Source organism: Dendrobates tinctorius, unplaced genomic scaffold (genome assembly GCF_039654945.1).
Source record: "Dendrobates tinctorius isolate UK_male_01 unplaced genomic scaffold, ASM3965494v1 ptg000062l, whole genome shotgun sequence".
Lineage (NCBI taxonomy): Eukaryota > Metazoa > Chordata > Amphibia > Anura > Dendrobatidae > Dendrobates > Dendrobates tinctorius.
In genome coordinates this window covers 14,063,876-14,084,755 of record NW_027361730.1, presented here as the reverse complement: position 1 = coordinate 14,084,755, position 20,880 = coordinate 14,063,876, and the positions used below count along the sequence as shown (strand labels likewise).

Below are 20,880 nucleotides of genomic sequence, written 5' to 3'. Positions count from 1 at the left end.
GGTCAGCAGTATTGAATTAGATATACTCACAATATTAAAGTAGCAATGTTTCTTTTTATAAGAAAGCTCAATGAGGGTGCTGTACATCAGTGTCACTAATTTCTGCTTTTATTAGGCTCAGCAGTGTTATGTCAGGTTCCCTTATGGTGGGTAACAGTGAATCAAATATGTACCGTTATGAATGGGTCACCGAGGAGGATGGCAAGAACAGGCTAAGCCACCAGAAAACCAGAGAGGTTGGTAACTAAGCGGATTGCAGACCCCCGATCCTATCCACACAACTAGCAGTAGCCGTGGAGCGTACCTACGATGCCCTAGATGCCTCGGCACAGCCGGAGAGGTAACTAAGCCTAAAGCAAGAAAGGTAAAATCTAAACTGCCCTGAAGCAGACCCCAAAAGGAATAGATAGCCCCCAAACATATATTGTCGGTGAGACAAGATGAAACACAAACGCAGGCAGAAAAATAGACTGAGCAAATGATGGGGCCAAAACTGACTAGATAGGATAGGAAAGACACTGTCTGCAATCACACAAAAACCCTGAAAAATCCAACACGTCTGATGTACAAAAAACACTGAAGTCACACGACTTCGTCCCCACTATATCAGCACTCTGGTGTCATGGTTTGATCAGGGTTCTTGCCCTGCACTCACAGGGTTAAGTGTACGTGGCCTAATTCTGGATCTGGGAGGGGTATTTATACTCACTCTTTACCTGGGTTCTCTGTCAGCTATACTGTTATTCTGGCTGTGTGTCTGACGCCCCTGGTGTTCCTGTATATTGCATTGCTTGTTTGCTTCCCGTGTATGACCCGGTCCGTCCCCTCACTCTGTACTCCGTCTCTCGTTTTGGTACTATTGTCTTTTCCGCTTCTGACCTCCTGGCTTGGCTATCGCTCCTCCGTTACAGTTTGTCCCTATTGTACCGTCTATTGCCTGTTCTGGTTTTCTGATCTATTGCTACATCCTGACTATCCATTCTGTCTAACCCTTTGGTACTGTCGTGCGATCTCGTGCTGTGGCCTCGGCTTGATCTGGTTTCTGTCTCTGTCTATGCCCCTTGGTAACATTGTCCAGTAGTTAACTTTCTAGGAGTTTCCCTGCAGCTCCTAGCTCTGTGGAGCTTAGGCCACTCCCCCAGCATTCACGTGCTTCAGGTCCTGTGAGCCTGGAGCATGCATCGTCACCACTGCTGTCCTGCTCCGCAGGTATCTTTGTGCACAGTTTTTGCACTCAGGACACGCGCCCTGGCTCAGTGAGCAAGTGCAGGGCGGTGTTCCTGACATTATAGCTGACCTTAAAACATTTAAATGAGGCTTGCACTTTTTTTCCCTTGAGTCATGGATCCGCTGCATGCTCTCTCTGAGCAAGTGAATAGCCTCACTCAAATGATGCAAAACCTGTCTGTGGAGCAGCGAACCCTGGCTCAGTTGCAGCAACAGGTTCAGAGGGAGGTTGCTAATGCCATGCAGGGTTCTTTTCTTTCTGGGGCCCGGGGTGAGGGTACACCAGATGTTTCCTTAATCTCCCCAGAATCACCTGTTAAATTGCCTGACTTTTTCTCTGGGGATAAAAAAAATTTAAGGTTTTTAAGGAGGGGTGCAAACTCTTCTTCTCGTTAAGGCCACGCTCCTTTGGGGATAACAGTCAGAGGGTTGGGGTCATTATGTCTTTGTTAAGGGGCTCCCCTCAGGCTTGGGCTTTTTCCCTTCCCCCTACCTCCCCTGAGAGAATGTCAGTGAATGCATTCTTCGAGGCCCTCGGGCATATCTATGATGAACCCGATCGTGTGAGTCTAGCCGAGGATATGGTGATGAGTGTGTGCCAGGGGAAACACTCGGCCGAGTGGTTCTGCTCTGAGTTCAGACGATGGGCAGCGGAGGTCTCCTGAAATGATGCTGCCCTCCGGGGTTTGTTCTGTAGAGGCCTGTCCGAACATTTGAAAGATGCCCTAGCCCTTCATCCTCCACCGGATTCTTTGGAGGACGCTATGATCCAGGCTGTCCACATGGACCGTTTGCTGCGAGCGAGAGGGGTCATGCTGCAGGAGACCCCTTTATTCTCCAATCTGAGAGACTCTGCATCTAGTCCCGAGCCCATGGAGGTTGGTGCCACGTCATTGAAGAAAAAAGAGATGAGACGCCGTAGAAACAACCAATTGTGCTTTTACTGTGGATCTGCTGGACATTGGAGAAGAAACTGTCCTTCTTACCCTTCTTCAGTGAAGCCGTCAGGAAAACCACTGAGTCTGGGTAACAATCGAGGAGGTTGCGCAGACTCCCAGGTACCCTTTTCCTCACTTACTAAAATTCTGCTTCCGGTGGAACTAGAACTTACAGGCGGTCCGGTTGTGACCACCACCTTTGTTGACTGTGGTTCTTCTATTAATCTGATCGATGCCAAAGTTGTGACTTTTCATAAGATAGGGACAGTCAGGTTAAAAGATCCTGTTAAAATCGTGGCAATTGATTCTTCTCCTATCACCCAGGACGGAATTTGTTTAATGACTGATACCTTTTCTCTGAAAGTGGGTTCCACTCACGTGGAAAAATTTAGGTGTTTTGTTCTAAATAATCTGCCGGCTGGACTGGTACTGGGTATGCCTTGGCTTCAACGCCACAATCCTACTATTGACTGGGTCACGGGGGAGATCATTCAGTGGGGTTGTATGGCTAGCGGTCTATGTTGTAATTTGACAACTCTTGTCACCCCAGTAAAATCTGTGTCGGTGTCGTCTGTCAATCTGGAAGGTATTCCGGAGTACCTGAAAGATTTTGAAGACGTATTTTCCGAAAGTGAGGCTGAGGTGCTACCACCACATAGACCCTTTGATTGTGCCATTAATCTAGTCCCTGGAGCCAAGTTACCCAAGGCTCACTTGTTCAATTTGTCCGGGCCCGAACGTCTAGCCATGAAGGAGTACATTACCGAGAGTCTCTGCAAAGGGCATATTAGGCCTTCTGTTTCACCTGTGGCGGCAGGCTTTTTTTTTGTTAAGAAAAAAGATGGTGGTTTGCGGCCGTGCCTCGACTTTCGGGAATTAAACAAAATTACTGTGAAAAATACATACCCTCTCCCCCTAATTCCTGATCTATGTAACCAACTTACCGGGGCCAAGTGGTTCTCTAAACTGGATTTACGTGGGGCATATAACCTTAGAGTCCGGGAAGGGGACGAATGGAAAACAGCATTCCTGATGACTGAAGGGCTGTTCGAAAACTTGGTTATGCCCTTTGGTCTCACCAACGCTCCTGCTGTTTTTCAGAATTTTATTAATGTAATTTTCTCTGATTTAATTGGTCATTTTGTGGTTATCTATTTGGATGACATTCTGGTGTACTCGGTGGACAGTCAATCTCACTTGCACCATTTGCGGATGGTTCTCATGAGACTGAGGGAGAATCATTTGTATGCCAAAATGGAAAAATGCTCATTTTTCATGCAAGAAGTATCCTTTCTGGGGTTGATTGTGTCAGGGGAGGAGTTCCGCATGGATCCTAAGAAGGTCCAGGCTGTTACGGATTGGGTGCAGCCTCATGACTTGAAAGGGTTGCAGCGATTTTTGGGCTTTGCTAACTTTTATAGGAAATTTATTAAGGGCTTCTCGCAGGTGGTAAAGCCTCTAACGGACCTCACTCTCAAGGGAGCTGATGTAAAAAATTGGTCTGTAGCTGCAAAAAATTCTTTCATGAGATTAAAAAAGTGCTTTTCTTCAGCCCCTGTATTGGTACAACCCGACTCGTCAAGACCTTTTGTCGTGGAGGTTGACGCCTCGGAAGTAGGGGTGGGGGCAGTTTTGTCTCAGGGCCCTCCTACCCTTACTAATCTGAGGCCTTGCGCCTTCTCCTCTAAAAAATTTTCCTCTGCCGAGAGAAATTACGATGTCGGCAATAGAGAGTTGTTGGCGGTAAAGTTGGCTTTTGAAGAATGGAGGCATTTCCTGGAGGGGGCCGTTCATCCCATTACAGTCATCACTGATCACAAAAATTTGGCCTATATCGAGTCTGCCAAGAGATTGACCCCCAGACAGGCTCTGTGGGCGCTTTTTTTTTTCTCGATTTCAGTTTACCATCACATTCCGCCCGGGATCTAAAAACATCAAGGTTGATGCCTTATCCCGAAGCTTTGATTCGGTGTCCCCTCCAGAACCTCCCTCCTCCATTCTTCAGCCAGGAGTAGTGGTGGCCGAAATCTTATCGGAGTTACAGAGAGGGATTTTGGAGGCCCAGGCTCGGGCTCCGGGTGGTAAACCCCCGGGTAAATTGTTTGTACAGGAACGTTTCCGTCTCGGACTTATGCAGGAATTTCACGATTCTATGTTGAGTGCTCATCCTGGGATTGCAGCTACCCGGGGGGCAATTGCGAGGGGTTTTTTGGTGGCCCTCTATGGTAACAGATATTAAAAAGTTTGTGACTGCATGTGGGGTGTGCGCTCGTTCTAAAAGTTCTCAGGTCCGGCCGGCCGGGGAGTTGGTGCCTTTGCCAATTCCGGATAGACCATGGACACATTTGTCCATGGATTTTATCACAAATCTTCCTCCTTCCAGGGGCAACTTGGTGATATGGGTGGTGGTGGATAGGTTTTCAAAACAAGCCCACTTTGTACCCGCGTTACCATCTGCTGAAACCCTGGCCCGCTTATTTATGCAGCATATAATTCGGTCGCATGGAGTGCCTATGAATGTGGTGTCAGATAGAGGGGTACAGTTTGTGGCCAGGTTCTGGAGGGCTTTTTACAAAAAGCTGGGGATTTCGTTGTCCTTCTCCTCTGCCTACCACCCAGAGTCTAATGGACAGACGGAGCGCACGAACCAATCGTTGGAGTAGATTCTGAGATGCTTGGCCTCTTCCAGGCAGGAGGACTGGTGTGAGGTATTGCCCATGGCAGAGTTTGCGTTCAACGCTCGTGTGAGTCAATCTACTGGGAAGTCTCCCTTCCAGATCAACTATGGGTTTAACCCACATTTTGGAGAGTTTTCCAGCATGGATTCAGGTTGTCTTGGAGCTGAGGGTGCGACATAACGTCTTAGAATTCTTTGGAGGGAGGTTCAGAGGAATATTTCCAAGGCCCAAGAAAACTATAAGCGGTTTGCTGACAGGAGGAGGGGGGCCAGGTCCAGCATTTGCAGTACTGAATTCCCAGTTTGGAACAAAAAGCTCTCCAAAAAACAAACTGGACTCCTCTGTCCGACACAATGTTCTCAGGAATCCCATGCAGACGAACCACTTGTTATAAAAACACGGGCACCAACTCAGAAGAAGATGGCAAATTTGGGAGTGGTACAAGATGGACCATCTTCCCACAGGACTGCACAAAATTCCTGACATGACGAGATAAGGCAGGCCACCAAAAAGACCGACTCACCAAATCTCTGGTACCAAAGGGGGAGCTTCGGCTCAGAAGTCTGAGCCAGGGAATTCACAACAATGTACATAAAAATCATAGGGCCCCATAGCCAAATTTAGTCTCCGCTCCATCTCCATGTAAGAACTCAGCTAGATTTGCAATTTTTTTATTGTGACGGTACCTGTAATTTTTGTAAATACCTTTATACATTACGAACTCCCTGCAGTCGCCACTAGGGGGAGCCTTGGGCATATGAATTTATGCAGCTATTGTTGTTAAAGGGAGCCTGTCACATTGAACATGAAGTCTGATCTGTGGACCGCATGGTATAGGGAAGGAGAAGCTGGGCAGAGTGATGTGTAGATATGTTGGAAAAATGTTAATATTACTTGTAGTTTATTCATTGAAATGCCTGGTGGTTGTATGCAGATGAGTCCAGGGGGCGGACCTACTCAGTGATTGACAGCTATCTCTACATGCACAGTATACCATGAATACTGTAAAAAAAGGAATTGTGAAGGGAGAGGGAAAAGGGTCCCAATACATGACTGATCCTGTGTTATCACCTGTGTATGGAGATGTTACCTATCACTATAATCGTACCACTGATGATAAGGAAACTGCTGTAAACTGTTCCTAAAAAGACAAGAAGTATAAGTCTTAAATACTAAATAAAAGCACTAGCACTTCCCTAGAAAAGATACTTGGGCTTTCACTGCAATAGACAAACTGAGTGCCTGCACCTTGTCTCACATATAAGCAAAAATATATAAAGGTAATCTACATACTGAAAGAACCCTGCATCACTGATGCAGACATTTTCTGGTGCATAGATAATCTTTTCATATTTATTATGAGTCTAAAATATCCCCAGTGGCCACTGTAAAAATTGCAAGAGCATTAATTTAGCTTTTTAATAAAAATTGTGATATGAAAATAAAAGCCATTGCTAAACATTTTTCAAACATACATGCAACACAAATATCTGATTTAAGAATGTAATTTTCTGATGATGGCTTCCGTTTATTGAAAGTTGTAAAAATGTCTTTGCGTTGAGCTCCACCTGGTGGTGGTTGCAGGAAAATGCCAGGACGCCTTTTCTGGAAGCGGAAAAAGGAGTTTGAGCACTGAGTCTCCTCTCACCACAATGATGATTATGCTACTACGATAAATAAGAAAATATTGCAATTAACACTGCTAAATGAAACCATTGGTTACACGGAGACCTGGAGAGGCTGTACAAGCCACAGTGTCTTGCACCCACTGTGAAATTTGGTGGAGAATCGGTGATGATCTGGGGATGCTTCAGAAAGGCTGGAATTGGACAGGTTAATCTTTGCAATGGACATATGAATCAAGCCGCATACAAGGTTATCCTGGAAAAACAGTTGATTCCTGCTCAGGCATTGTTCTCCAACTCTGAGGACTTTTTTTTTTTCAGCAGGACAATGAGCCATGCCACACAGCTAGGTCAATCAATGTGTAGATGAAGGATCACCACATCAAATCCCAGTCATGGCAAGCCCAATCTCCAGACCTGAACCCCATTGAAAACCTCTGGAATGTAATCAAGAGGAAGATGGATGGTCACAAGCCATCAAACATAAGAAGAACTGCTTAAATTTTTGTACCAGGAGTGGCATAAGGTCACCCAAAAGCAGTGTGAAAGACTGGTGGAAAGCATGCCAAGACACATGAAAGCTGGGATTAAAAATCATGGTTATTCCCCAAAATATTGATTTCTGAACTCTTCCTGAGTTAAAACATTAGTATTGTTGTTTCTAAATGATTATGAACTTGTTTTCTTAGCATTATTTGAGATCTGCAAGCACTGCATTTTTTTGTTATTTTGACCATTTCTCATTTTCTGAAAATAAATTCAAAATTTAGTGATTGGAAATTTGAAGACATGTTGTCAGTAGTTTATAGAATAAAAGAGCAATTTACATTTTACTCAAAAACATACCTATAAAGAGAAAAATCAGACAAATTGAAAATTTTGCAGTGGTCTCTTAATTTTTGCCAGAGCTGTATTTTAATGCACACATGAAACACACTGCTTCTTTGTGTAGCATCATGGGAAAGTCTAAAGAAATCAGCCAAGATATCAGGAAGAGAATTGTGGACTTGCACGTCTAGCTCATCCTTGGGTACAATATCTAGAAACCTGAAGGTGCCTCGTTCATGTATACACAAGTACAAAAGATGGGAATGTCCAGCCATCATACCGCTCAGGAAGGAGATGGGTTCTGTGTCTCAGAGATGAACGTGCTTTAAGCCCCCGTAACACTAAGCGAGATCGCTAGCGAGATCGCTGCTGAGTCACAAGTTTTATGATGCAACAGCGACCTCAGCAGCGATCTCGCTGTGTGTGACACCTATCAGTGACCGCCCCCCCCCCCCGCCGGGTATCGCTGATCGTGCAGGAGTGTCCTGGGCCTTTTTTTGATCGTTGGTCTCCCGCTGGCCAGCACGCATGACTGCGTGTGGCAGCGGGAGATGCTGGGAGCTGGTAACCAAGGTAAACAGCGGGTAACTAAGCGCGCACCGCTTAGTTACCCGCTGTGTACCCTGGATACCAGCGTGCTCGTGCTCGGAGCTAGTATCCAGGGTACACAGCGGTTACCTAAGCGACGCGCGCGCTTAGTTACCCGCGTCATCACTGATCCTGATCTCTGGTGAGTCTGCCTGTTTGACAGCTCACCAGTGATCATGTAGTGACACACCAGAGATCCTAACCATGTCATATCGTTGTCGGGATCGCTGGTGCGTTGCTATGTGTAATGGGACCCTTAGTCTGACATGTGCATATCAATCCAATGACAAAAGCAAAAGACCTTGTGAAGATGATGGCGGAAGCTAATATGATTATGTAATTATCCACAGTGAAACAAGTACTGTATCAACATGGGCTGAAAGGCCAGTCCACCAGGAAGAAGCCATTACTCCAAAAGAAACATAAAAAGACAGATTAATGTTTGTACACAGGAACAAAGACCTTAATTTTTGGAGACATGTCCTATGGTTTGATGAAACTAAAATTGAACTTTTTGGGTATAATGACCTTCGTTACATTTTAAGCTGTGAAACATGGGGTGGCAGCATCATGTTGTGGGGTTGTCTTTCTGCAGGAGGGGCTGGTGCACTGCACAAAATAGATGGCATCATGAGAAAAGAAGATTATATGGCAATGCTGAAGCAACATCTCAAGACATCAGCCAGGAAGTTAAAGCTTGGGTGGAAATAGGTCTTCCAAATGGACAATGACCTGAAGCATACTACCAAAATGGTAACAAAGTGGCATAAGGATAACAAAGTCAATGTTTTGGAGTGGCCATCACAAAGCCCTGATCTCAATCCTATTGAACTTTTATGGGCAAAGCTGAAAAGGCAGGTGCGAGCAAAGTGACCTACAAACCTGGCTCAGCTACACCAGTTTTGTCAGGAGGAATGGGCCCAAATTCCGGCCAACTATTGTGAGAAGCTTGTGGAAGAATATCCCAAACATTTGACCCAAGCCATTCAGTTTAAGGGCAATGATACAAAATACTAATAAAATGTATGTAAACTTTTGACTTTGCAGTAGGTAATAAATGTCATGGTCTTTATGTGAATTCTGGTTTAGTGCTGCAGGGGTTAATGCCTGTGGCCTCTCTCTGGTTCTGGGAGGGCTCTAAATAGCCTCATTTGGGCTCTGTCCATTGTCAGTGATACTTTTGACCCCGGCTTAGTTTCTGACCCCTGTGCATCTGTGGATACTGTCTGCCTGTGAATGTTTGCTCGTGTATGACCTGGTTTCTGATATTGCTGATTTCTAATATTACCTAATTATAGTAAACCCAATTGACCTAAAATGGGAAAGGTTTATTCTGATTTCATGTCAGATATTGAGAAAAACATGCATGTGTGTCTTTTTATATGGTGTATGTAAAGTTTTAGTTTCAACTGTACATACTTTGTAGATAGTGAGGTGCTTATCACAGGAGGGAAGCAGAGTAGGACTTTAAAGCACATGAGATAAAGTCACAGCATTGACAATGTCCTAGTGATAAAATCTTCAATGTAAGTAAACAACGGCACACAGCTTGATAAGTGAGATATCGCTGAATTCTGTGTTTTAACCCCTCCCTTCGGTGTCCTTACATTACATAGCAAAAACCTGTTGACAGATTCCCTTTAAAGAGAACCTGTTATGTAATTTATCCCTTCTAAATTGCCCCTATTGCAATATAGGTTACATGACATGTAGCCCTAACATGTATTTCTACATCCACTAAGTCCGCAAATAAAACGCATATATACCGCAAGATAGATTGACATGCTACAGATTTTAAAAATGCACCCTGTGACGACAGAGCATTTAATCTTAATTATCCAGACGTCTATTTTCAGTAGGCCCAGAGACATAGGCTATTGTCTGAACGTTGACTATTGAATTTGTGTATTTCTTCAGTTGGTCAAGGAACATAGACTATTGTCATATGACTCTGAACTTTCAAACAAACAAGGCAGCACTCTGTAGAGCTATAACATGCACACATGAAATATGAAAATTTAATTGCATTAATGCACTAGAAAAATGAAAAATTGAGAATGCTCAGCATACAAATTGGCCAATTCATGTGTACCTGGCTGGAAGCCACGTTAAGGCGATTCTCGTTTCCAGGACCTAACTTAATGCCAATCCTTTCTTAGACAGTCTACAACTCTATGGGAACCTAATGTGAATTCTCTCCTAGACTAAAGTCTATATCTCTGTGGAGGGGTAGTGATCCTGCTGTGATTAAAAATGCCTGAGGCTAAGGGGAGGAGTGCTCAGTCAGAAGGCTAATGCTTACAAATCAAAAAACTGATCATCACATCCAAACATAAATTAGGTGAACAGGTGCCCACCTAGAGTCGCCAACTCATATACAATCAATGAAACAAGGCAGCACTCTGCAGCGCTATAGCATGCAAACATGAAATATAATAACTGATTTGCATTACTGCACTAGAAATATGAAAAATTGAGAATGCTTTGATTGTATATGAGTTGGTGACTCTAGGTAGGCACTTGTTCACACTTAATTCATGCTTGGATGTGACGGCCAGTTTTTTGATCTGTATGACTCTGAACGTTGACACTAGAATTGATGTTTGTGAAACACTTGAATGGTTGCATGATGAGATTTCTATAAATCCCAGTTACTTTGCTGGAACTGTAATATTCTACATTTACTGAGAAGTGAAAATAATCATCGTGAGAACATCTCCAAGGTATGAAATATTTTTATCTTGTTGAGTTCGTTTTTGTGGATGTCATTTGTACAAATTATTCCGATTCATTATATTTTGAGAGATTTCTTCAGTGCCGGTATATTGTTTCTTCTTCTTTTCTAGATTTTACTCCAGGAGTATTGGAGAGTACAATACCGCTTTACCGCATTACTTCTCCCCATTTCACCATACAGTTTTTGTCCTATCCCCTAATTTGTACAATTTGAATTCAGAAAAGTATTGGTATTAGCTCTGTAAATATTCTATTTCCTTAAATTGTAAGTGTTCTTCCTGAGTACTGCACAAAGCATGGTCTGTTCTGCTTCCTACACTCGCAGATGGAAAGCCAGCATGAAAGGACATTTACATTAAAAATATTCTAGTTCAAGAGAGAAGTTGGAACATTCACATTTTGGACCAGATTCTGACAGTTAATATTTATGGACGAGTGGATATCAGGGTCAATATTTTATTGTGAGTGATTCATGTGATTTCATACCAATTGTGTCAATTGCTCAATATTAAGGTGGATCTATCACCAAAAAATATATGTAACAATAACTGTAATGACTGATAGTTTAAACTGAAGGCCCTTTTACATTTAGCGATGCACCAGCGATCCGACCCGGTCAGGATCGCTGGTGCATCGCTAAATGATCACTAGTGAGCTGTCACACAGGCAGATCTCACAGCGATGCAGCAGCGACACAGCGCACGATACTCACCTTTCACACACAGCGATCCTGGCGTCCTCCCAGCCGCCTCCACGCGTCGCTCGTCGTCACAGCATGAAGCCCCAGCAGGAAGCTGACGACGAGAAATGGAGCCAGACATTCTCGCGCGATCAGCGATGGACAGCGGGGGAGCCGGTCGGAGGTATCACACATAGCGATATCGCTATAACGTCACAAAATCGGTGACGTTATAACAATATCGCTATGTGTAAAAACCCCCTTAAGTTTCCTCCCAAGTAGCTTCATTAGAATATCTCTAGTGTCCTTCCTCCCTGCTGCTGTTGAGATCTCACACTGCTCAGTACAAGTTGCACCTGTCAATCAGGCTGGATGAGCAGAGACTAAATGCGCTTGGACTCATAAACTTCTTTAGCAGAAATGATAAAAAAAGCTCATTTTAATGTCAGGATTAGGGCTCGCTCAAACTGATGTGTAGCCAGCATATAATGTGAACGACCGCTATCCGACGTTTTAATAGATAGCACTCACTCTAATGTTATACTATGGAGCAGTGCTGACTAGCGTTTATTTTGCCATGTTGAGTTGGCATGAGAATAAAAATCACTGCATGCTGTGATCGGCAGTGTATCGCACCTGGTGTGCATCCATACAAGTCAATAGGTTCATGCAAAACACTGGACTGCACTCAGATGTCAATAGAGTGCAGTGCGATTACTGCGGCCCCAGCAATGGAGGAGATGGAAGAATTACTTTTGCCGTCTCCTCTGCAGCTATGCTGCGATTCTCTCATGCGAGAGGATAGGAGCACAGAGCACTGACACTCGGCTCACGCTCACAACAGAATTTGAGACGAGTGTCATTAACATATATCATCCAATGCGCATCGGATGCTATACACTAATGTGACCCTGGCCTTATACAGCCATTATGACATGTATTTTCAAGCCTCATCGGACCCAAGAGACCTACTTTATGATGCATGGAGTTTGTATTGTAAAGTCTTATGACAGATCTTTTGTAATTCCTTTCAAATTTTTATGGTGCTTGAACCTCTAGGTTCAAGCAACATATTGTAATCCGATTTCTTATATTTATAGTGCTTTGAAGAAAGGACTATCATGTAATCCGAACGCTGCTAACTTATTCTTCTTTTTATTATTATTCAGTTGAATTCCGCAATTAATGCGGCCCGAACCGCAACATGCAAAGACTCCGTTGAGGCGTCGTTTCGAAGCCAGCGTCCACGAGTGGTGTGCTAAGTATTTTTTCGTGTCGATCGGATTTGTAGTTTTTGCGCAATTTGCGTATGAAATTTTTTTTCCCGTCATTGGAATACATTGCCTCAATGCATTTCAATGGGAAAATTTTGCCATAGGAATACATGGGGCAGTCGTGAGGCGATTCAAATTTGAGGACCAGTTGCGGCAGTTAAGCTCATTGATATGCGTAGGCTGACCCAGTTACTATGCCAACGCCTACGAACTTTACATGACTCCACCAGGACACAGGTTCTGCCAGATAATATCAGCTCTTAAAGCAAAACCCAAAGCACAAATGGAAATCTAGCTTCATCACATGGAGGCTGATCGACCCCGGCCTCCAAATTAGAGGCTGAGCGACCACGGCCTCAAAATCGGAGGCTGAGCGACCACGGCCTCAAAATCGGAGGCTGAGCGACCACGGCCTCAAAATCGGAGGCTGAGCGACCACGGCCTCCAAATCGGAGGCTGATCGACCCCTGCCTCCAAATCGAAGGCTGAGCCACCCCGCCCTTCAAATCAGAGGCTGAGCCACCCCGGCCTCCAAATCGGAGGCTGAGCCACCCCGGCCTCCAAATCGGAGGCTGAGCCACCCCGACCTCTAAATCGGAGGCTGAGCCACCCCGGTCTCCAAATCGGAGGCTGAGCCACCCCGGCCTCCAAATCGGAGGCTGAGCCACCCCGGCCTCCAAATCGGAGGCTGAGCCACCCCGGCCTCCAAATCGGAGGCTGAGCCACCCCGGCCTCCAAATCGGAGGCTGAGCCACCCCGGCCTCCAAATCGGAGGCTGAGCCACCCCGGCCTCCAAATCGGACCCTGAGGGGCCCCACCCACAAAATCGGACCCTGAGGGGCCCCACCCACCAAATCTGACCCAGAGGGGCTCCGCCCACAAAATCAGACCCTAAGGGGCCCCACCCACAAAATCGGACCCTGACGGGCCCCGGCCACAAAATCAGACTGAGGGATCCCGTCCACCAAATCAAGCCCCGAGCAGCCCAGGCCACCGATTCTGTTCCTGAGGTGCCCCACCCACCAAATCAGACCCTGAGGGGCCCCACAGGCCAAAGTAGCCCGAGAGGCACCCACAGTTAAAACGGATCCTGAGTTGATAGTCTTGCAGGGGCAGCAGGCAAGTCTCTCTTAAAGGGGCAGCCCAGGCACCATTTCAAAGCACTATCTGTACTTCCTTCAGGAAATAGACATATAGTTATTATTCTACTTCTCCGCGTTTTCTGCAATTAATGCGACCCGAACCGCTTGGCGCAGAGACCCCGTTCAGGCGGCGTTTCGAAGCCCTCGGTGGGGATAGGTGTGCTATGTATTTATGGAGTCGATCCGATTTGTAGTAAAAAAAAAAAACAAAAAAAAAAAACCGCAATTTAAGCAAAAATTTTCCCATTGTAATTAATGGCGACCTTTCCATGACCCCCAACTGACATGGATTGAAGCCACAGCGCAGTTGCAGTGACCTTACAAAGATGGCAGCTATTCAAATGTAGCTTCCACACATGACCCGTATTAGCTTTTGAAAAGCCCCACGCAGAGATGGCTAACCTTGGCACTCCAGCTGTTGTAAAACTATAACTTCCAGCATGCCCTTGCAACCTGCAGCAGTTGAGGCACGCTGGGAGTTGTAGTTCTCCAACAGCTGGAGTGCCAAGGTTCGCCATCACTGCAGTCGGACGCCAAAGTGGCTTTAGAAGCCCAGTGTGCCAAAGTGGCCCCTGAGGGGCCCGGAGCGCCAAAGTGGCCCCTCGAGGCAAAGTGGCAGCATGTGTCAACATGGCCAAAGTGGCTACCAAGTGGCGTATGTGCCAAAGTGGCTACCAAGTGGCCAAAGTGGCTACCGAGGTGCCGAATGTGCCAAAGTGGCTACAGAGGTACCGAATGTGCCAAAGTGGCTATCAACTGGCCAAAGTGGCTACAGAGGTGCCGAATGTGCCAAGTGGCTACCAAGTGGCCAAAGTGGCTACTGAGGTGCCGAATGTGCCGAAGTGGCTACCAAATGGCCAAAGAGGTGCCGAATGTGCCAAAGTGGCTACCAAGTGGCCAAAGAGGTGCCGAATGTGCCAAAGTGGCTACCGAGGTGCCGAAAGTGCCAAAGTGGCTACCAAGTGGCCAAAGAGGTGCCGAATGTGCCAAAGTGGCTACCAAGTGGCCAAAGAGGTGCCGAATGTGCCAAAGTGGCTACCGAGGTGCCGAATGTGCCAAAGTGGCTACCAAGTGGCCAAAGTGGCTACCGAGGTGCCGAATGTGCCAAAGTGGCTACCAAGTGGCCAAAGTGGCTACAGAGGTGCCGAATGTGCCAAAGTGGCTACCGAGGTGCCGAATGTGCCAAAGTGGCTACCAAGTGGCCAAAGTGGCTACAGAGGTGCCGAATGTGCCAAAGTGGCTACCAAGTGGCCAAAGTGGCTACCGAGGTGCCGAATGTGCCAAAGTGGCTACCAAGTGGCCAAAGTGGCTACCAAGGTGCCGAATGTGCCAAAGTGGCTACCAAGTGGCTACAGAGGTGCCGAATGTGCCAAAGTGGCTACCAAGTGGCCAAAGTGGCTACAGAGGTGCCGAATATGCCAAAGTGGCTACCAAGTGGCCAAAGTGGCTACAGAGGTGCCGAATGTGCCAAAATGGCTACCAAGTGGCCAAAGTGGCTACAGAGGTGCCATATGTGCAAAAGTGGCTACCGAGTGGCCAAAGTGGCTACAGAGGTGCCGAATGTGCCAAAGTGGCTACTGAGGTACTGAATGTGCAAAAGTGGCTATACACAACATTCATATTCTAACTTTACTTTCTTACAGTCGACACCTGATACACTGCTGTAAAGCTGACAGCGCTGTTCAAGCACCATGTATTTCCTTCAGAAAATTCCCATCTAATTTTAAATTCTTTTTTTGTAATGTTATGGTTTGCAGGTGCCATGACCCACTGGGAGAGCCCAAGAGGTGCCAAACCGGCAGAACCCCCCCATAAGTGACCCAATTTTACGAACTACACCTCTCATTGAATTCATCTAGGGGTGCAGTGATGATATTGACACCATGGGCGTGTCACAGAATTTTATACCATTGGGCAGTGAGGACAAAATAATTACATTTTTACCACCAAAATTTTGTTTTAGTCAAAGATTTTATATTGCCCTTTGGGCAGCTTTTACAAGTGATAATAAAATTCCCCACGCTTTCCCTGCATACTTGTACTTACCTGGGGAATCATATTGCCAGGTCACATTTATCATATAGTGAACAAGGTAAGTAAAGAAAACAATTGTGGAATTCCAATTTCAGTCAGGGCTGTGGAGTCTGAGCCTGTGTCCATTTTGTTGGAGTCGGTATGAAATGGATCGACTCCAAAAATATATAATAAATTGGGTACAGTAGTACAATGCAGGATGTGCTGTAAATGTTTCATAAGAATTTGGGAACGTTATGAAATGTCCTATAAATGTCCGTTCTGTTCCTGATCTAAGGATCTCGGCTTTTAGTTGAGATGAAACTGTGCTGCACTTTATGTACATGCTCAGTAGTGAGGCAGTGACGTGAAGTCGGAGATGTTAAGGAGTCAAGATATTTCGCTCTGACTGACTACACAGCCCTGATCTCAACACACTTGGAATTTTTTTCTCCCCCATTTTCCAGGACGCTCTATGGTTAAAAAAATAAATAATGATGGTGCCAGTCACAAGTACAACTCATCCTGCAAAAAGAAAAAAAAAAAAAAAAATCTATCTAGTACGGCCCGATTTAGCAGTTGTTAGATATAGTATTTAGTGTAGCTTCAGAAATTGTCATTATGCATCAGTGATCGACATCAATCTAAACCTTCATGCAAAGATGTCGCCTAATCCTCTAGCGAGAAGTGGCCCAAAATATCTATAAGGTTTGAAAAATATCAAGAATACCCAAAACATTTATAAAAGGGAAACAGGCGCGTCCTCACATATAGGGCATCACCCGGAGATGATAGGGGGGGGGTTGCAGGTTACAGAGATATACTTACCTGATGTAGTTGTCGCTCAGGTAATTTGAATAGCTGCAGCCAGCGGCTCCTTCCCATAATGGTATAAGCACAATCAGTGGTCTTTCATGTGGTCTGCGTCCATGGTGCTGCTGTCAGACACTAGTGGGTTCAACAGTGGCTTTCCAGGTGGACAGCAGAGGTCAAGAAATACCGAGTGTTGTATGGACACACTACCACCCACAGGTGGCTGACAGCAGCTCCAAAGAAGCAAACCATATCAGAAACCACTGCATGTGCAAAATACCAAAGAAACACGACAGGTTATGAATAATAATTTAATAAGATCTAATAAACGCAGATACAATAGCAAATACAGAAATCAGATAAAGCATCGCATGTCTCAAAGTCTAAAATGTTACATTCTAATGGGTCATCGAGCAGATTGTCGCGTCTCGGGTATAATGCAAGACTAATGTCATCCGCAGCTACCGCTTCTCACAGGAGGTAAAGTGACCAAGCTTCATAGTATTTGGTTCCAGTTGTCTATTAGGTCTCCCATTATTAATCCAAATAACATTGTAACAAAACCACAGGAGGCTCAGTTTCCTCGGATTCTCATAAATATGTGGTAATAAGTTTGTTAGCTTCAAAACTGGTGTTCGCTCAGACAGTTTTTGGCAACTCTGTGCCCTCAGATATTTCCTCTTTATCGGATGCATCCTCAGGTTTCTCCAGCTCAAAGTTCTGTACAGAAAAGAAGAGATGTTCAGTTTAGGATCATATAAAATAACCAAGCACAATAAGACTAGTGAAAGAGGTAGGTCCTCAGCAGCTTCTCCCACCTCCTCCCCAAATGACAGGTGTAGGGAGGGAGAAGTCAGTCACCCGCCTCTTGGACTAGTCCCCTCATCCCTGGCTGCTTCTTCAATTATGACGTTCTGTAGAGCTGCAGGGTAAAACAGATGTCTTGTACACGAGCTGGTCTCTGATTCATGGTTCGGGCAGCATGAATGAGAGGAGATGAGGTTTCCTTGAAAAAATAAAAATAGTCGGACAAAGCATGAAGTCATGCAACGATGACAGAACTGGAAAGAGTTAAAATGTGATACTATATGGAGTTGGCTACAATGACTCAGTCTTCATTTGCTCTATTATAATGCTCCCGATGAAAATGTCCTTTTACCCGAGATGTGGGTAGCAATGTAGTCAGGTGTAGTAGGGTTAGAGAGAAACCTTATAGAAGTAGATTGCCTGGCTCTATTCAACTGAAGTACCACGTGGAGTCGGAGTCATGGAGTCGGTGCTCATTTTGGTGGAGTCGGAGTCGGTATAAAATGGACCGACTCCGACTCCTAAAATATATAATAAATTGGTACAGTAGTTCAATGCAGAATGTGCTGAATATTTTTTCATAGGAATTTGGGAAAGTTATGAAATGTCCAATAAATGGCTGTTCTATTCCTGATCTAAGGCTACATTCACACACAGCGTTTTTCCTGCGTTTTTTGAGGATACGTTTTTCAGCTGCAAAAGCAGATCAGCTTTTTATAAAACCACATCACCTGAAAGGTTTTTGAGCTCATAGATAATGTTTTCAATAGCAAAAGCAGATTAGAAATCTGCTCTATCTATCCATATCGTATCTGTACCAAAAAGAATAAAAGCCGGGTAGCACACAGACTAACACTCCTTTTTTTTTTTTTAGCACCAGTCAGGTACACCTCATAGCTGCCCAAAAGGACGCCCAGGACAGGCATTGCTCGTCTTCAGTAACACATCAACATCAATTGATAGTTGGAATAAAAAGACTGCATTCATCACATCGTCTTAAGGTCAAGGCTTTATTTTCAAGTGTAGGGGTGTGCAGCAGCTGAGGTGTGCAGTATGAGGTTCTGTGGAACAGTATGAGGTTCTGGCCCCCCCAGGTTTGATCCTGGCTACGCCCATGGTGTGAATGTAGCCTGAGGATCTAGGCCTTGTCTTAGCTGAGATAAGTCATAGTGTGAGATATAATATATATATATATATATATACACACACACACACACACATATTTTATATATATATATATATATATATATATATATATATATACACACACACACACACACACACATACACACACACTGTACAGACCAAAAGTTTGGACACACCTTCTCATTCAAAGAGTTTTCTTTATTTTCATGACTATGAAGATTGTAGATTCACTCTGAAGGCATCAAAACTATGAATTAGCACATGTGAAATTATATAATTAAAAAAAAAGTGTGAAACAACTGAAAATACTGTAAGTCTAATATTCTAGGTTCTTCAAAGTAGCCACCTTTTGCTTTGATTACTGCTTTGCACACTATTGGCATTCTCTTGATGAGCTTCAAGAGGTAGTCACCAGAAATGGTTTTCACTTCACAGGTGTGCCCTGTCAGGTTTAATAAGTGGGATTTCTTGCCTTAAAAATGGGGTTGGGACCATCAGTTGTGTTGTGCAGAAGTCTGGTGGATACACAGCTGATAGTCCTACTGAATAGACTGTTAGAATTTGTATTATGGCAAGAAAAAAAGCAGCTAAGTAAAGAAAAACGAGTGGCCATCATTACTTTAAGAAATGAAGGTCAGTCAGTCTGAAAAATTGGGAAAACTTTGAAAGTGTCCCCAAGTGCAGTGGCAAATACCATCAAGCGCTACAAAGAAACTGGCACACATGAGGACCGCCCCAGGAAAGGAAGACCAAGAGTCACCTCTGCTGCGGAGGATAAGTTCATCCGAGTCCCCAGCCTCAGAAATCGCAGGTTAACAGCAGCTCAGATTAGAGACCAGGTCAATGCCACACAGAGTTCTAGCAGCAGACACATCTCTACAACAACTGTTAAGAGGAGACTTTGTGCAGCAGGCCTTCATGGTAGAAAAGCTGCTAGGAAACCACTGCTAAGGACAGGCAACAATCAGAAGAGACTTGTTTGGGCTAAAGAACACAAGGAATGGACATTAGACCAGTGGAAATCTGTGCTTTGGTCTCATGAGTCCAAATTTAAGATCTTTGGTTCCAACCACTGTGTCTTTGTGCGACGCAGAAAAGGTGAACGGATGGACTCTACATGCCTAGTTCCCACCGGGAAGCATGGAGGAGGAGGTGTGGGGGTGCTTTGCTGGTGACACTGTTGGGGATTTATTCAAAATTGAAGGCATACTGAACCAGCATGGCTACCACAGCATCTTGCAGCGGTATGCTATTCCATCCGGTTTGCGTTTAGTTGGACCATCATTTATTTTTCAACAGGACAATGACCCCAAACACACCTCCAGGCTGTGTAAGGGCTATGTGACCAAAAGGAGAGTGATGGGGTGCTACGCCAGATGACCTGGCCTCCACAGTCACCAGATCAGAACCCAATCGAGATGGTTTGGGGTGAGCTGGACCGCAGAGTGAAGGAAAAAGGGCCAACAAGTGCTAAGCATCTCTGGGAACTCCTTCATGACTGTGGGAAGACCATTTCCGGTGACTACCTCTTGAAGCTCATCAAGAGAATGCCAAGAGTGTGCAAAGCAGTAATCAAAGCAAAAGGTGGCTACTTTGAAGAACCTAGAGTATAAGACATATTGTCAGTTGTTTCACACTTTTTTGTTAATTATATAATTCCACATGTGTTAATTTATAGTTTTGATGCCTTCAGAGTGAATCTACAATTTTTATAATCATGAAAGTCTTAGTTACTCACCGGTTAACGGTATTTTTCGGAGTCCATGACAGCACCACCTGAGAGAGGGGATCCGCCCTTTAGGAACAGGAAATCTACAGATACAAAATGGGCGGCACCTCTCCCACGCATCAGTTGGATTACAGAGCACAGAGGACCACAATGGTTAATAGCATAACTTATATACAATACTATACACAACTATTTAAATTACCCGTGTACGTATAAGAGGAAGAAGTGCACACCCAAATTAAACTAAAGGGAGGGAATATACGGGTGCTGTCATGGACTCCGAAAAATACCGTTAACCGGTGAGTAACTAAGACTTTATTCGTTCGTCCATGACAGCACCACCTGAGAGAATTGCAGAGAGTAATAACTACTTTAGGGAGGGACTACAGCCTGCAGCACCCTTATCCCAAAAGAGAGGTCTGTGGAAGCACCCAAGTCTAGCCTATAATGACTATAAAAGGTGTTCGGAGAGGACCAAGTAGCCGCCTTACATATCTGGTCGATGGAGACTTCTGATCTCTCTGCCCACGAGGTCGCCATGGCTCTGGTGGAATGTGCTCTCAGCTTCCCGGGTGGTGACCTGCCTTTTGAGGTGTATGCTAAGGCAATCGCTTCTCTAATCCACCTGGCTAGTGTATTCTTTGATACTCTATAACC

General features: G+C 44.9%; 1 protein-coding gene across 5 annotated transcripts in view; it reads right to left on the bottom strand.

The window, feature by feature from the left end:
• Positions 1 to 16,838: 16,838 nt before the first annotated feature.
• The window catches only part of RABL2B (RAB, member of RAS oncogene family like 2B), a 48,014-nt gene continuing 43,972 nt past the window's right edge, over positions 16,839 to 20,880 (bottom strand). For 4 of the 5 annotated variants that reach the window (XR_012232960.1, XR_012232963.1, XR_012232961.1 and 1 more), the window contains 2 exons: positions 17,360 to 17,547; positions 16,839 to 17,261 (listed from right to left, as the gene is read on the bottom strand). Coding sequence is in view for 1 of the 5 variants with exons in the window: in XM_073579301.1 (XP_073435402.1) it covers positions 17,181 to 17,261 (81 nt within the window). In the remaining 4 variants the exon portion in view is untranslated. The remainder of the gene's footprint in view (positions 17,262 to 17,359; positions 17,548 to 20,880) is intronic. The other variant, XM_073579301.1, reaches the window with a different exon arrangement.